This window comes from Petaurus breviceps, unplaced genomic scaffold (assembly GCF_028583685.1).
Source record: "Petaurus breviceps papuanus isolate PSGF00001 unplaced genomic scaffold, PetGlider_PUasm1.0 140, whole genome shotgun sequence".
Taxonomy (NCBI): Eukaryota; Metazoa; Chordata; class Mammalia; order Diprotodontia; family Petauridae; genus Petaurus; species Petaurus breviceps.
In genome coordinates, this window is record NW_027185698.1 from 27,612,656 (window position 1) to 27,631,344 (window position 18,689).

General features: G+C 33.1%; 1 protein-coding gene across 12 annotated transcripts in view; it reads right to left on the bottom strand.

Annotated features, from left to right (window-relative positions):
• The window catches only part of CPEB2 (cytoplasmic polyadenylation element binding protein 2), a 79,251-nt gene that overhangs the window by 36,740 nt on the left and 23,822 nt on the right, over window positions 1-18,689 (bottom strand). For 7 of the 12 annotated variants that reach the window (XM_069069573.1, XM_069069548.1, XM_069069565.1 and 4 more), the window contains 2 exons: window positions 10,037-10,087; window positions 2,365-2,388 (listed from right to left, as the gene is read on the bottom strand). The exons of 2 other annotated variants lie outside the window; for them this stretch is intronic. In XM_069069573.1, the coding sequence (XP_068925674.1) occupies window positions 2,365-2,388; window positions 10,037-10,087 (75 nt within the window). The remainder of the gene's footprint in view (window positions 1-2,364; window positions 2,389-10,036; window positions 10,088-18,689) is intronic. 3 more of the 12 variants (XM_069069588.1, XM_069069557.1, XM_069069580.1) reach the window with 1 other exon arrangement.

Consider the following 18,689-nt stretch of genomic DNA (forward strand, 5'->3'; position numbering starts at 1 on the left):
TGCTTTAGCTCAGGTCCTTTTCACCTCTTATCTGATTTTTGTAATAACCTCCTAAATGGTCTCCCAGATTCAAGTCTCTTAGCACTCTACCTCCTCTGCATACTGTTGCCAAACTAATTTTCCTTAAACACAAATAAGATCATATAATTTCCCTACTCAAACTCTAGTGCCTTTATACTGCCTCCTGGATAAAGACCTCTCTTTTTTTAAAGATGCATCTCAAGTATTATCTTCAGCATGAAATCTTTACTGATCTTCCCAACTGCTATTGCCCTACTACCTCCCACACAAATCTTTAAATATTTGTATTTGTGTGTACATGTGTGTATACATGCATGACTTTATACATATTTGTCTCCTCAACTGGAAGGTTGCATTTGCACATGAGGATTGCTTCATTTTTTGCATTTGTGCTCCCTCAGCACCTAGTGCTTGGCACATAGTAAGTGCTGAATACCTGTTCACTGACTGACTGATAGGAAACCTTAAGGAAAAAAGCAGTAACCCAGTTATCATGGCTTTATCTAACAGCCAAAAGAAAGCAACAAAGCATGGGGCAGGGCACTTCAGTAATTGGGGTCAGAAATCATGAACAGGAGGATAAGACATAAAATAATGTGTCAATAATAGAAATAATTGTAAAGGATTATTCTTAGGAACTTGGCTTTGATTAAGGCTGTGAATGTGAGGGAAAGCTAGCAAAATAAACGACTCCTTCTATAGTATAATCATTGTATATTACATATCTGATTATCTAACATCCCTCTTCTCCTGGCCATGCTCTCCACTATTCCCAAAATACAAACTATACAAAGAAAAGAAATCATATCTTAATGATGATCTATAAAAGTTCCCTTTGGCTCTAAATCCTAAGACCTTTTTCTCACCCCAGGATAAGCAAGCACAGTGAAAGTACCTAACGTATGGCTGTTGAATGATGTCTTGGTGTGTTAAAGATAATTTATTAAAAGATAAAAATAAATTCAGAGAAAATATATAACGACAATGTCACATTGTGGAAAGAACAGTGGACTAAGAGTCAGAAGATGTGGGTTCAAAGAATTGTTCACCAGTTACTCGTCAGTAGGTACAACATTAAGACCATAAAAATCAATGGTTTATACAGGAATCAAGAGGAATCTTTCCAGTCCTGGTTATCAAACTCATGTGACCATAAGGAAATCAATTTGGCACATTCTACTGGCAAACTGCAAACTCAGTATTAATAATTTCATGTAAAGAACTATCTCAGGAGAGGAAAATGTGTACTTAATAACATGTTAAAGTTGCAATATAGTTCTGAAATTATTTGCAAATTGTAAAAGGGAAGGAAAGCTTTTTTTTTTCCATTTTAAAACCACCACCAGGAATAAGAGCATAGAATAGCATAATTAACTAAGTCAACCTATACATTTATACATGAGCACTAACAGTTTATCCTTGGTTGTGAGGTTCTGAATTTGCTGTGAGATATGACCTTCTTAAAAGTCCCTCCAAATCTTAGTTTGCATCCTTAGATTTCTTTTGTGTGTAAAATGAAAAATGTAAAAAGTTCAGTTAAGCATTTCATGAAATTGGAGCTCAAGAATGAGAAATTAGTCCTGGGATAATTAGGGCTCTACTACCTCTACAAAATTATCATTATGACCCATAAGCTTATTTAGGTCACTTCTGTTGCTCTCTTATTATCCAGGAAAGAGAGCACAAATTATAGACAACCAAATGCTGATTGCTTGTTAGTCTAACAGTACTTCAGTGCTCAATTTTTAGGATTCTTTCCCCCATTGATATTCCCTGCATATTAAGAGACAAAACCTAAGAGGTCAAGAATTCAAATAACCAAAGTAACGATCAATATAATCTTTTTGTAAAATAGGTTTACCAATGGTCTACTGGGCATCTATTAATTCAACTTTGAAATAATCTAAAACTGTGAACTATTCAGAGAAAAAAAATGCAATTATATAGAGTCAGACAAGGGTATATGAGGACAATCATGTATTACGTTTACCAGTATTATCATTAAAGCTGATTCCTTCAATTTAAGCTGTAAACAGAAGCTATATTTAAAAGATTCAACAACTACATGAACACAGTGAAGAGAAACTAATATAAACTTGAAAATATATTATCCATTAATTGTAATTGGTATTACTATGTATTAATAAGCTAAAGATTTAGGATTCAAATACGGAAATTTGTACCCAAATCAATTGTGAAATCTTCTGTGAAACTGCCATACCTTGTAGGTATAACACATCTAGGTTTTAAAAAACCAAACAAACTAGAGAGAAATAATCACAACACTAATCAGCAGAAGTCCAAGGAGAAGTAATTATACTATAGCAAATGTAAGTGAATTACCTCGTCTTCGCCCATAACTCCTCGCTGCATGTAAACAAAGGACAAATTGTAAAATGTCAGAACTAAACATGCCCACATGTAAAAATATTTGTGATAAGAGAAAAAACAAAACTATGTGGGTTTCTGAAATTAGAGCTACTTTTTTTTCCAAGAGTTACAATATTTAGTAATGATTAGTAAGTCACACCCTAAATTTCCTTTTTCTTTCTTTTTTTAAGTCAACTGGAGAGTAGACTGAAAACTTCCAATTAAAAATAAATTCTGGATACCATTTTCCTAAAAAGTGAGAACACCCTGAATTAAGTTCTTAGTTTCTGAATAAGTCTTTTATCTGATAAAATAGGTATATATTGATATACCTATAATAATAAAATAGGTATATAATAAATATCATCATAAGGGTGATCACTAAGTGATGTATTTTTTTTTGTTGTTTCAGCAGTTCAAAGACCATCCAAGGCATGAAGGAGCTGCAACTTTTATCACTGGAGTAATCATCTACATTAATGAAAATCAGGGATCCTATGATGTAAGTGAAAAATAATATAACTGTTTACAATGAGACTGATCAAAAGCTGGTATATACCTATATATATACATATATATATATATATATGTATATATATACCTATATATATACATATATATATATATATATATATATATAATTTCAAGAATTGTGTTATCTACATGGCCTCTATGACTCTAGCTGTTTGTGAGACTGGAGCCTGAAAGCTTAACATAGTATAAATGAGGACATATTCCCATGCATAAACTGACCATGAGTCTCTGGAGGAGGCAAGGATCCCCTTTAGCAGCCTGGGGAAGCCTATGGACTCCTCAGAATGTTTTAAAAGTCATAAAAAATATACAATTACAAAGAAAACCAAGCACACTGAAATAGTTATCAAAATAAAACACCCCCCACCCCCACAAGTTCACAGATTCTAAGAACTTTTACTGTAAAGGATCAGCACAATCTATGAATGGGGGAAAAAGTAAGTAAAAAGGCAGTTACATTTGATCAATCCTATGTGATTATATAAGCATGGTGGATACCATTCTTGTGGATACCAAAGAGGTATGTACAAAAGTGCATGTAACCACTTAGGCCCTATTTTTTTTTTAAGGAGATATTCCAATTTCTGCAGCATTTTGTACAATTTCTTGCAAGGTATTACAATTACAGATGCTGAAATCTTTTATCTTTCTTTTCTACAGAAAACACTGGCTAAGGGAATTTGCTTTGTATGAATATATTTACAATGGGCTTTGTTTTTCTTGCTTTCTCAGTGAGTGGGGGAAGGAGAAAATATGAAACTGAAAATAAAACTGAATCCCCTCCCTCCCAAAATAAATGTAATGGTTGAAAATTACCCACCAGATATTTTAAACAAAGATTCCTTGTGGATAACAAAAAAAAATGGGTGTAAATAAAATATTCTTATACTAGGGAACACTGTATGAAGTCAATGCAACAAATTAAAGAATACTATTAAAATCAAAATTTTCTCCATCTTTAGTTTTCAGGGTTCAGGGACAGATTTTGCTACTGGTTAAACAGAAAGTAAAAATCAGATAAAAGTTCTCCAAAAATGTTCTTTACAAAAATGACAAATTATGTTAAAATACAAGGTCAACAGAATATTCTCATGTGAACCAACACACATTCTCTTACAGAATGTAAACAGCTGTTTTAATCCTTGATTTCAGACTTTTAATATAAAGAAACAATTTCATGAGGTAAGAATATAAGATAGCACTGATTTCTTGAGAATTAAAAAATAGCCTGATCACCAAAACTAGCATTTAACATTTCAATTATAATCAATTATTTCTTCAAAAAAGAGGAATATCAAAACCAATTGCTTGGGCCTGTGATTTCATATAGGAAACTTCCAGTGATGAGACTTTACCAATAGAGATAGAGACTACCAATGGAGATAAAGTTACACAGGCCCAAGAAGTTAAATGACTTATGAAGGGTATTCAAAAGCAGTATTTTCTAGCTTTAAGGCCAGCCAGCTATAGCCTAAGCCCTGCTACTATATCTCATGTAAAATAATCATCAGATGAAAGACAAAGTAATAATTTATATCTATATGGTATCATCCAGCACCTTCACACAAATCAACTCATTTATTCTTTTGAACAGCTTTTTTTGAGTCAGGTAGGCATGAAAGATACTATCTTCATTTTTCAGATGAAGAAAGTAAGGATAAACAAGATTAAATTGTGGTCACACAACTAACTTGGGTAGTGAGGTGTCTTAGACTCCTCTTACAAAGCTCTTTTCACTTTACCATGCAGACTCCTGAACAAAAAGCTTACTTTTATGTTGGTTTCCTAATTCAGCAACAAATCTACGGGATACTTTATCAAGTTACTGGGCAATTTCTGCATAAAACTGGGCAGGAGAAGTTCTGGGATGGTGACTGATAAGACATCAGATTGTTAGAGGGTAAAAGGCTGGAAGAATCAGCCTTTTTTCTAACCTGGGTAGGGGCCAGGTAGAGAGCCCCTGGACACTGGTAAACCACTGGCTTTACAGAACAAAAAGTCAGCAAGGGGAGAGAAGGAAGGCCCCTGGACTGTTCTAGACTTCTACCTAGAGCCTTTAAGATTAGAATGCTATCAGGTGATACATGGATAGAGCTCTGGGCCCTGAGTTGGGAAGCTGTGAGTTCAAACTTGGCCTCTACCACTTAGAATCTGTGTTATCCTAGGAAAGTCATTTCACCTTGATTTGCTCCAGTTTCCTTGTGTGTAAAATGGGGACAAGAATAGCATCCACTTCACCGGGTTGCTCTAAGGATCACAGATAATACCTGTAAAGTGCGTATTACAGGGCCTGAAACACGGCAGTAGTTTGGTGCTTGTTCCCCACCCTTTTCTTATCCTACTAGTTGTTGCCTCTAATTTGCTGTAGCTTGGGAAGTAACACTGATTGAGTGCATACACTTTGGAATGAGGGCCTAAAAGGCTGCTGTTAGTAAAATACCTGAATTTAGCGCATTACTGCAAGGCTTTTTTGAGGGGAAGTTGGGAAGGGACTGGAGCTGTGAGGGTGGTTGGGAGCAGAAAGGCACTGTGTCTCAGTTCTCTGGTAGATTCTTGAGAAGTAAAGATTGATATCATTGTGCATCACTGTGTATGTATAGCTGTCAAGGTAAATAATAAGTGTACTGAAGCAGGTTATGAAAATAGTCCATGCAATTTCAGAAAATAATCATTAACCTAACAAAAATAAAACCTGCTGCAAGGTCCCTAAGGATTGCAGAATTAAGCTGAACATTTACTATATGTGATTTAAACCAAAAAACAAATTTTAATTACTATTCCACTGTTCATTTCCCTTTTACTTTCCTTTAGAACTGATTTTTCTCTAAGTATGAAATTCCCTGTATATAAATTCCCTCCAGGGATCATTTTCAACTTGTAGTTTAAAAGTTACTCCAGGGTAATGAGAAGTGAGCATGGTCACATATCTAATATATGTCAGAGGAAAGACACAGGACATTCAGGTCTTACTAGGCAGGAAGTAGTTATAACTAAAGTCTTTTACTTAAGAAAAATAATAACTATACCAATTATTTACTATTTTCAAGGTTGTTATAATCAGATTTAAAAGCTAACGTATGGAGGGAAGGGAACAAGCAATTATTAAGTGTCCATTAAATGCCAGGAACTGTGCAAGAAAGCACTTTGTAAATATTACTACAGACAATTTAAATAAGTACTCCTCCTTCTAACTTGGGTTAATTCTCTCATTTACAAAATACTATTTTTTTTCTTCTGATTTGTCTTGCAAATAAGTCCAAGTCAGTTCTTACCAATAACATGCCAGTTACCAACTTTCTAGATTATCACTGGAAATTTTCAATCAGACTTCTTCAACCAAAGGCAAAAATTGTGGAAACAAAGAACACCAGTTTAGATGTGATACTGCTACTTATGTGGTCTTTACAAAAAAAAAAAGTCACTTATGTTTTTGAGCCTTCAAGGCTCTTTGAAGCTAGACTAAATGATCTCTAAGATTCCTTCTGGTTCTAAAACATGATTCTTTTGAAGCCAGCATATTTCTGAACTGCCTAAATTACCCTATGGAATGGTATTTTACACACACATGCATGATCATCAACCATTTTGGATTTTTGAGAGCATATTGTTTATTCCTATGAGAAATAAGAATTAAAGGGTGAAGTGATACCAAATATCCTTCCCATGAAGTTCAAGAGAATAACTCTTAGCCATCATTTAACTTCACAGTCACTCAAGCTTTCAGCATACAGATATTAAAAACAAAAACAACGTTTAAGTATTCAATTTATTCTGGATATGGAACCAGAATTTCTGAGCTAGAATTAAGTGCAGTAATCGATCATGCTTTAGGGTTTAAAAAGGTGCTTTTCTTACAACAACCCTATGAAATAGATATCAGGAGAATTATTTTCCCTATTGGATCAGTGAGGCCCTACAGCTAAGCCATTTCCTTTTTGATATCCAGGTGATTATTCTGAACCAGAATCTGAACTCAGGTCTCCTCATTACAAAGCCTGTGCTCAATCCCCCATTCGACAAGAATCCACTTCCAAAGCATTTCTGACCCTCTACTCCAAAGAAGGGAAAATTTATTTCTTAATGAAACAGCCCACTCCAATGTTAGAAAGTTCTGTTTCTTGTAAAGTTTTTCCATTATGTTAGGCTGAAATCTTTACCTGGGTAATTTATAACCACTGGTCCTAGTGTGATCTTCCAGAACAACATATAATGTCTAACTATATCCTTCATTTATGAAAAAATTTTAGACATCTGAAGATAGCTACAATGTGTTGCCTTTCTCTTCTTTTCTTAAGCTCTTTCAATCACTCCTCCTGGGACATCATTTCTAGATCTCTTTATCTTTTAATACAATAAAAACTGAGTGTTCAAGTCAGCAATATACAGCTTTTTAATTATATTAATTTAGATAAGCTTCAAGCCTCTAGCCTCGTTATTTATTTTAATTCAATACATGTAATACAATTTTTATTTTTAAAAGAAATTTATAAATTTAGAGATTGGTGACTCACTGGGTATATATTTTAAGAATGCAGTTAATACGTAATATTTCTATGTACATTAAGTGCCACTTTTTTTAAGTCAACATATCATGTCTACTATTACAGACAGAATATAGTACAAATACCACTTATTCTCTTTATTTTGAAGCAAATAATGAAAATAATCACATATGGACTCAAAAACTTAAAAAATTTATCTCCCAACCTCTTCTAGGTCCTTTCCTTGACTTCTTTACTTCTCTCAATAACCCTGATGTCTTGACTTCCAAATTTCATATACTTGCTGTTTAACCTTCTCTTCCCCCCAGTCTGCCAAGATTATTACATTTCCTGATTACTGCTATACCAGCCTTTAGAACTGATTTCTATTAAAACAGGAGAATTTTACTTCCTTACTCTGAATTTTGATGTCCCACTTTTTAGCATTTATTTTATAAGTTTAAAGAGATCTAACATTTCTAGGCTTGCACACTTGTTTATAAATGGACACAAGGTTTGCCTGCTCAAAACAAGTGGCAGGAAGATATTTAAAGGCTACAGAGAGTATCACTGGGAAAGAAAGATGGTCCTTAAGAGGTACATCTTGTTTAGAAGTTTAACTAAAAAAAATTTCTTTGCTATAAGGGAGAAGGGGAAGTGATGAAAGAAAGGGAAATTCAGGTGAGATAAAAACAAGATACTAATAAAAATACATTTTCAGAGGGCTTACTAAAACATGTGGTAAAATCCTAATGATCCTAGTTCAGGACACGTCACACCATGTCAAACTTATTTACAAATGTTTGTAACTATTAGAAAAATCACCACTTAGGAGTTTTTTTATTGTATTTATTGTTAGCAATTATATTTAATATTACCAAAAAAGGAAAGCTTTTAAAAAGTAATGCAATTACTACTTTTAAATTAAAAAATGTATATACTAGTCAAATATTTTATATTTCAATGCACATTTATGATCATGTTGGTTTGTTAAAAACTGATATATTTTTTGTCAGTGGACTAACAACATCTATGAATCATATAAAAAACATTCTGTAGGTACTTTTCCTTCAAAAAAGCATGCTAATTAATGATATTTAATATTATAAAATGTAATCTTTTGCTTAAAAGTCAAAATAAAAATCTGAATCATATATCTTGAAGCATTTGAATACTACAAAGGGCTTAAGAAGGAATGCAGAAATTTAAGAGAGAAATTATTGCTCAGTCTCATGATAACACAACTATTTTATAATCCCAAAACTGCAGCAGTTAAGTGAAACCTACCATTTTAAAGCTATTCTAAACTTGTCCCTACCAAAAATCTCCCAACAAAACATCCTTTTAAAATATAACACTCTGCTTTTCAAGTCAAGGTTGTAGAGTTCTGGACCCATGCTACTATATGACAAATTACTTGGGGAAAGTATGCTTTTATTTTTCCCCATGAGTGGAAAAGGGTTGGAGAGCGCAATATGCAGCTTTCGCCATTTCTGGTGAATTCTAACTCTGTAAGTATATGCAAATAAATAGATGAATTCTAAGAGTAGTCCACCTCCTTGAATACTATATCATATAATCCCATTGGCTCTAGGCACAAACATCTGAGTGACTGATGAACTGCAACAACATGACCTTTAAAATGATTCCCCCATCTGCTTAGAGTTGCTCCCCCAATCAGTCTTTCAATTAACTCCTGTTCTACCACTTTCTCTCTCTTCAAAAGACTTATATAGCATCTCTTGATTTAGATCATACAGTAGCTCCATGCCTCTGCTTCATTCATTCCTTATTTCTACAGGTCTAGCTAATAAAGATTAATTCTTTGCTTTTGATGCTCAGTCCATTCCTATTTTATGACATTTTTAATAGGAAGAAACTAAAGTCTTAGGATAGCTGTAATAGTTGAAATTCTCAAAATAATTTCCACTTGGATCACTGTCTTTTCTCCTTGTGAAAAGTTTATCCTTTTTTTCAGAATTGTCATTTTAGAATGTACATCCATATTCTGATCTCTATATTCCATTACATTCTTACAACTAATTATTAAGCATATATGTGTCTTTGAATACATACTAAATAATATGATGAATGCTTCATATATTAGAACAACTTCAACAAAAGACTTTTAATTTTTTTTCATGTCTGATAAATATTACCAAATCAACTAGCTAGTAGATACAAACTGGGTATCTGCTATATGTAAGACACTTAAGATAGGTGTTGGGAGGCGGGGGAGTTGGGAGTAAGAGAGTACAAATTATACCCCTGACCTTAAAGAGTTCCAAATCATGGTGAGGAGAAAAGGCATGCATTAAAATATAATCATGTAGGCTTTTTAGTCCAAGGGAATGCTAACAGAACTGTACTGTCCTCAAAAATACCAATGTACCTTGCCTGAATACAGCCAAAAATATATTAAAAATAAAATTATCACTTTTGCTAGCCATATTTATACCTAAACTTCTACAGTTCTGTCCAAATTCTATGAGAAACAGAATTTCTGCTTCTGTTTCTCATAAAGTAATACTATCTTCTATCAAATGTTCAAGATACCTTAGCAAGAAGAGTCTTAGAAACACTAGTATTTAGATGATCCAATTAGAATTATAAATGTTTATATCACTTACCATTTAACATCAAAAGATTGTCAGTCCCTGGATGAGGATAGCTCAAGCGACCTTTGGAGGGAGGAAGAAATACTAAGTAAGAGATACTAAGGAAATAAATGAGTAATGAATCTTTTAAAATAGCTTTCCTGAGAACTAAAAAACAAGTATTTAATTTGAAGTCTATTAGCTAGAAATTTCTTTGATCAGAGTTAAAGAAAATTCTCATTTTAAAACTCAAATTACAATATCACAATGTGCTTTAGGAGTAACACCAACAAAATAAAGCTACTTTGTTTCCTGTAATTCAGAAATATTGCCAATGCTTTAGTTGACTCTTTTCAAAAGATGCCTGTTTTACTCAATTTACTTCCTAATTAGCTTGGAACTTTTGTCTACTTGAACTACTTTTCCAAAATTAAAAACAAAACAAAACAACTGGAATAAAAAAATGGCATATATCTAAACGAACCAAAAAAAAGAACAATAGCATTTAAAAGTAATGAGTGAATGGAAAAAATTATTTAGCCTACCATGGGGTTCCAAGAAAAATTATAGATAAATTATTATCTATAGTAAGAATATGAAAAAATTAGTCTACAAATGTTACAGAAAAATTAATTTGTTTACGAAGGGAGGTAGGAAAATAGAACACTTGTAAAACAAGGCAATGTAAAATAAAGTTGAAATATGTAAAAACAAGTATTTTCTCATCATCTTTGTCGAACACTTTGGTTGTCTTATAATTACCCAGCATTTACTTGTTGGAGGTGGGCGAGGGCAAAAAATCTTTAAGCTTGAACTTATAACATGAAGACTTGGCCAATGATTCAAAGACAAAATTCTAAGTCTCTTACAGTTTTAGACTACTTATTCAGACCTAAGAAATTGCTAAAATATAAAACCTGTTGTGTATCCTAGCAACTACTTTAGGATCATATCATGATCAAAAGGAAAGCATGTAGTATATTACTCTCAACTACATAATATTTAAAATTGTTGTGATAAGGGGAGTTTTAAAGTACACAATGCATATCACTACTATGAGTGGTCTGGGAGACAAATTATCTTATGGTGTATCCAAATCAGTAAAGGATATTTGTTGTAATATGGAATTAAGAAATATGATCATGTACCCAAAGGAAAGAGTAAAAAAAAAAAACCCACAAAAATCACTTCTATTTGGCTACAGGACAACTTAAATCCGAGTTCTAACTTAGTGGTAAAGCATCTTTTTAAGCTTTTCAAATGAGAGTACAGTAATATCCTTTGAAGGACGTACTCACTATCCCTTACTTTTCATCCTAGTGGGATTTAGTCTATGCCCAATAGTTGACCTCTTGATTTAAAACACTTTCCTTATGCTTAGAAGGTATAAATAAGAAACAGGCAAATTCATAGTAATATCAACTTAGCTTTCCATTTTGCCAGTCTGAGAGGCAAGGCCCTCTCTTCAATATGGAATAGGAAAAAGAAAAGAGTTCTGAAAACACTTCTGTACATGTCATCTCCCCCTTACTAGACTATTAACTTGTTGAAGCCAGGATCAAGTTACTTTTTCTATTTCCCACTATCTCACATCCCTAATATACACTTGATACCTAATAAATATTTGATAATGTTCATTTTGGCTGAAGGAGGTGGGTGAGTGGAAGAAAAGAAGGAAATCACTTTTCTAGCCTTCTTAGCCCTAAAGTAAATACTTTCTAGGACTTTATTATTTTGTTCAAAATGCTGTTACGGCTCAAGTGAAAATATGCCTATTTATACTGCAACTGGCCAGAAGGCACTGCTGAAACTGGGAAATTATAAAGCCATTTGATGCAAGTTCCCCCATTACAAGGGAGGCAGTATGGTGTACTAGAAAGTATATTCAACTAGGATTCATGACCTAGGTTTTAGTCACCTGAGATGAGAAAAAGGATAGATTAAGTGATGTCTAAGATTCCTCTTAGTTCTAAAATTCTAGGATTTATGGGTTCTATTTTAGTTCTACCTTGAAATAATGAGAATAAAACTCTTGACTTTATGAGAACTAATTTGGTTACCTGTCAGTTTTATCAAAGTTAGGTTCTGGAGGGTGAATACCTCATAGGAATAAAACCATTACAATGAAGAAAACATTGAACAGCAATAAGATAAAGTTAATTTGTCATTTTCATTGCCAGTACTGTCTCAAAAGTATATCAACTGACAAATCAGTTGATACTAAATGATTCTCCACATTTTGCTCAAGTCACGGACTCTTTTTTGCAAATGGGTATTTTTCTCCATATAGGCCTAAATACTATTAAATACCAGAATACATACCCATAATCTGTATGTAGCAAAATACACTTCAAAAGCAAATAAGTAGCCAATAGCTTTTCTTATTTTGAGATTATGGAAATTACTACTGCCAGTAAATAATTGACAATTTTTTGGTTGCAGATTTGTCTTAAATTTCTCTTTTTTACTTAGCTGGTATTAAGATGTATCATTAAAGTCTTACTGCCAAGCATGCGCCTATAAAAACTGAGAAACATCAAATAAGTTAACATTCTAAAAAGACTTTTTTCTAATTCATATAGGCACTCTGCCAGGTACTAAAACTTACTGAATGCCTTTTTTTTTTTTGGAGGGGGAAGGCAGGGCAATTGGGGTTAAGTGACTTGCCCGAGATCACACAGCTAATAATTGTTAAGTGTCTGGGCCGGATATGAACTTAGGTCCTCCTCACTCCAGGGCTGGTGCTCTATTCACTGTGCCACCTAGCTGCCCCTAAAACTTATTGAGTGCTCACAAAAGTATAAACACTTTTGTAATTCAAGCACCTTTTGACTCAAGAATCAAAAGATGAAGTTTTTCTTTTCAACTTTGATGACCATTTAACACACAGAAGCCTATCTTTTTGGTGTTTTCCTTCTCCAAACCAATTCATACCAAGAAAGAGAAAGAAATACACAATTATATATACCAATGATACGGAATTTTACTTTTGTTAAAGTAACATTATCTACTGTGAAAATACTGTTACTTATCCTTAAAATTGTTTTTAATTTTCCATATTTGGAACAATTTTTAGAAGAATCATAAAGTCTTAGCACTGGAAGAGATCCAGTTCAACCTGACACCACCTTCTACAACAAACACTATGATGGCAGATGACCTTCTAGCGATAGAACACTTGCAATGACATTAGTTCATATTAGTCTACTACTGAAATCAGTTCATCTACTGTTGATCATATTAGTCAACAGTCTGTTGTTGAATAGCTAGGATCTATATCTATTTAAAGCTGATTTGTGGGGGTAGGGGAAAAACATTCATTAAGTACTACTATATGCCTGATATTGTGCTAGGCGTGCAGGATACAATTACAAAAGTGTCATAATCCTTGTCTGTAAGGAGTTTACATTCTACTGTGGGGAGACATGTTTAAAAATTGAAAAAGGAGTAAATGGAACAGACAAGTGGGGAGAAATACTACTGCCAACTGGAGGCCTCAGGAAAAGGCTTCAGACAGGGAGTAGAATTTGAAGTGAAGTTAAGGTTCTAAGAGTCAGAGGTTAATAGGAAGAGGATTTGGAGGCGGGGGAACCAGGAGCTGTACAACACCACTAAAGAGGGATATAAAATGTCTTATACAGGAAGAAATAAATTGTCTAGTAAAGTGATAATTCTCACACTTATAATAAGACTTTATTTTGGTTCTTTTCCAGATCTTTGAAACAACAACAAAACTAGGAAAGCCAGAACCCTTAATCCCCACTATTAGACTGAATAATTCTTTCTGAATTATTTCCTCTAGCAATCTCAGTACATGTTCCAAAAGTGTCCTCAAAAACCAGTTTATTAACATTTGCTGACTCCAATTCCATCCCTCATAAGCCAGACAAGAGAAGTTCTCAGGTTTAATAGTGCTAATCTGTCTAGTCACACTTACTTTTCAGATACGGAAAGGTAAGAGTGGTGATTCATGAAGGTCAGACAATAAACTTGTGTCAGAATTAAGACTAATCCCAAAATAAATCTTGTGAAATAGAGCTCACAAATGTGAAGTCTTCATCCCTCTAAAGCACTAAGGAAACAGTGTTTCCTCAAATAAAAACACCTAATATTTCTTCCTTGATACTGTATCAACATTCTATTATAAAGCTCAAGAACTTAGGTGGATTCTTCTTGTTTATCTGACATTCTATTTTCTATCTAGTCTCCCTCTTGGATCTCAATAGGAGAAAATATGGCATGTAGCTTAGATCAGTTTTACTCTTAAATAGATGTGTTCAGAGTCAAGAGGCAGGGTGGTCATTTTTAACCCTGTATGATCACATTTTCTATTCATGATGTATGACTCCCCTGAAGTCTAAGAGTAATGGCATGAAAAGACATTAAATACCAAAAGTTCTCATACCTGGGCTTTTCCTGGCTCGACACAGAAGAGTTTTCTTTGTCTAATAAAAACACAATCCTACCTTCCTTTTCATAAAATTCAACCTTAATACTTGATCCATGAATGGTGTATGTCCTACCTAATTATTTACAAACATACTAATTTTTAAATTCCATTTTCAATTAATACCAGAAGACACATGAAGAACTACCAAAAAAGATGTAGTAATTATAAAATGCTCTACACTTTTCTTTTTCTACTTAAATCTTATTCTGATTCCTCACAGTAGTGTGGAATTGACCTTGGATTCCTGAAGGCTATCTCATAAAAGCAAAACCTGGCAAATTCTACTCCAAGATGGAAAAGACTTTGAATACATGACTGGCAATGGACGAAAATCAGTCATATGAAGACCAGCCTAGAGGTTCAGAGAGACTTCGTAACAAGTGACTTACATTTTTTGTACACTTTCTGTAATAGTGTTTGAGGGTGCGATTTGTATCCATGGGAGGAAGGGGCAACAGAATAAGCATTTATTAAGTGCTTACTATGTGCCAGTCACTACACTTAATGCTTTATAACTACTCTCTTATTTGACCCTGATAATAACTCCTCCTCTTCCAAAAGGCTTTCTGATTTCTCTGGCTTCCTTTAAGTCTCAACTAAAATCCTACCTTAACCTTAACCTCTCTTAATTCAATGCTTTCCCTCGATTATTTCCTATGTGTCCTGTATACAGCTTGCTTTGTATATGTTTTCATGCTGTCTTTCCCATTAGACTGTAAAATTCTTGAGAACAAAGTGTCTTTTGCCTCCTTTTGTACCACCAGTGCTTAATAAATGTTTACTGATTGATTGAGATAGGTGTTATTTTACAATTTATAAAACTGAGGTAAACAAAGATTAAGTGACTCGCTGAAGATCACACAGTAAGTGTCTGAGACTACTTTTGAACACAGGTCCAGACTCCAGGCCTGGAAACTCTATACACTGAACCACCTAAATGCCTCTAACCAAATCATGGGTTTTTAAAAGTTATATAATTATTTCAGTTAAGCTTCATAATAACTTTGTCCAATAATTTTATTATATACTTTACAGATGAAGAAACAAAAGCAAATGGAAAATTTAGGTGACGTTTCTTAAGATTACAGCAATGACAAATCTTGAGCTACAACCTACAGATCTAATACTTTCTCTGCAATCTCTATATTCTTTTTAGAACACAAAAGTATCACTGAAAAGAATAATTTTCTCCCAATTACTCATCTAAGATTTATTATTATACAAAAGATTGTGTTTGATTTACAGAATATAAATAAAAACAAGAAATCAAAAGGGAAATGTTAATTATTTCTGACTTATGTAAACTGATGGCTGTAATAACTATAACTATAATAATTAAAAAGGGAATTTCAAAAAAACTTAGTGGTGATAGGATGTACTTAACAATCTCCTGTTAAGAGCACATATAGAGTGGATCTAAAATCTCTAATAAATCTTAGGACAATGATGTCTGGACTTGAATCCAGGTCTCCTTAACTGCCTAAGGTAGGAAAAATCTCATTTATTTACTTTTTCTTCTTTATTCTATTTCTTAGTGTTAAATTTATAGGAAGCTGGGATGGAGGGGAAAGGTCGTGGTGGGAGGGAATGTCTGAGCTGGAGTTAAGGGACCTGAAAAAATCTCAAGACAAGAAACTAGTCATTACTGACACTTTAAGACGTCCTTAAAATTCCAATGACTTTTTTTTTTTTTTACTACAGTAGTAGTACATGGGAAGTGAGTTTTGGTTGCTTTTAATTTTTCAAATTTTCTAAATGCTTTAAGAGGGCATATTTCATATTTCATAATATGATTTCACTAATTAATATGATGGGGAATTCTGAAATCAGTGTTGTATAAAGAAATTTAGTAACTAAATTCAGATTCTCTAGCTATCCTGTCCTTTATTTTAGAGATTTCTAATTTAATTAACAAAGCTAGACTTGAAAATTACTTAAAATTGAACTTTATCTGATCAAATTTACAAATTGCCTAATGATACATTCATTCTACTAAAAATAAACAAAAACAATAAGGCTTTTCAAAGTATTTTTTTTAATTTAGATGATTATTAAAAGCATTTCATAAAACTATTTTGTTGACTTTAAATCACATTTTCTTAACTTTCTCCAAAACTACTGATGATCCTACCAACAATAAAAAACTTTCAGATTTTTCAAGTTTTATTTTAGGATACACTTAAATTCTAGCTGGGCTGAAGAATATGTACACCATATATACAAATATATTTGATTAATAATGAACATATTGACGGGGAGGGCAAATTAAAAGAAGAGCACAAAAGTGAAATGAGAGAAAAGGGGCAGAGTTCAGGTTCTTTTAAAATCAAGAATGGTAAATATAAATTATTCTTTGTTATATGGATGGGATGATTCTGGAAGGAAAAGGTGGGCAAGGACATGGGGAAATTTAGGCAATGTGAAAATGTAAGCTAAAAATAGACTAAAATAAATATAAATTTTATAAGAATGGTGAACGTGAACTTCATTCAAAAAAGGACAAACAAAACAATCTTATCAATGTTAAATAATGTCCATTTAAGGTAGAAGAACAAAAAGGTTAAAGAAGAAGTAAAAACACTGCAGCTTCTTAAATGTTTACTGGAGGAAAAAATCTTTCTTTTTTGAGGGAAAATAATTCTTTATTTTAATATAAGATAAATATTTCTAATAAGAAGCATCTCTTTTCTTATTTAGAATCTGGAAGCACATTCTTGAAATTTTTTCTTCACTTTCATAGACAAATCCTATTTCCAATGCAAGAAAGTGAGGAATATCATATCTTTTTGAAGAAAATAATTTCACAAGCAAAGACATCTTCGTCTTGGCACTTTAAAAAACTGACAATAAGAGCTTCAAAAGTGCTGCAGAATTCTGGTTTCTCTACCTCAGGCATAAATGTTGAGGGAGTTGATCTTGGTCTTAAAACTGAAAGTTAAATGATATTAAGCTGGGGGCTAAAACTAGGTCAAAAGTTCCTCATGCATAGTGGGCAAATTTAGATGCAAAAAAGAGTAGCTTCAAAGCAGATATAACTAGGAGCCTACATACAGTGAGTGAAACTTAATGACAGACTGCCTACAATTCAGTGCAACAATTCAAACTTTTAAGAATAGAACAAGTGTCCCTAGACCAAGGTTCTTAAACTCAAGTCTGTGAGCTTGCTTTAAGAAATATTTTTCTAAGTACATTTCAATATAATTCATTTCCTTTGAAATTCTCTGAACTTCATTTAAGACATAAACCCTGTTATTCTGAGAAGTGGTACATAATTATTCACCCAACTACCACAAGGGCTCATGACACAAAAAAGGTTAATAACTTATGGGTCAGATTACATGAAAGTTGTTGAGAACTGCTCTTGGGGCTGTCAATTTACTAACAAATCCGGCCCCTTCTCCCCCTCCAAAAAGAACTCTTCTACTCTGCTGCTTTTTAAGACCTCTTCTTTTTTAGCTCTAACCCCTTACTTCTCTCATAAAAGACTGAAAAAAAAATCCATATGCTTTGTAACAAGAAATATGTTCTCCATTTTTATTTCCAAAGGTTGTAACAGGAATTTTTTTACTCATCCAATATTGACATTTATCAATTATAAGATCGACTCTACATTGCATCAGAAATTCCAAGAGCTTTCTTTGGTAGAGTATTAAAAAGATAAAAAGTAGTTCTCTAAATTCTCAAACATAATGTTCTGGAGACTGATTTTCATTTATCATACAGTATACAATGGAAACAGAACAAGTGTAAATTAAAAAAAATAATCTACTAGGACTATGAGTAATCAGGATTTGTGGTTAAGAGACAAAACTTAAAAATATAGTTATCAAAACGAAGAGCATTGCCATTGGTGCAGGTCTAAGTAAAGCCACTCATATCTCCTGGAACTCCTTAAAGCAATCGGATGGCAAAGAACCTCTTTGCAATCAAAACTATGACATAAAGAATATGGAAAATAGGTAGACAATATGAGTCTATCCAAGATTGGATTGAGACTTTAGGGTAAAACCTATACTGATCTCTAGCATAAATCCTTTCATAAATAAAAAAAAAATTGATTGTCTGGACTCATACTTCTACATTAAATGACAGCCACTTCTAGATCCTATTTATATAATGTTGGTAAGGTTTACCATAACAACTGTGAAGAAATAGTATATATTCTCATTTTTAAAAATAAAGAAGCAGACTCAAAGAACATTGTAAATGCAGCACTAGGACCTCAAGCCAGGCCTT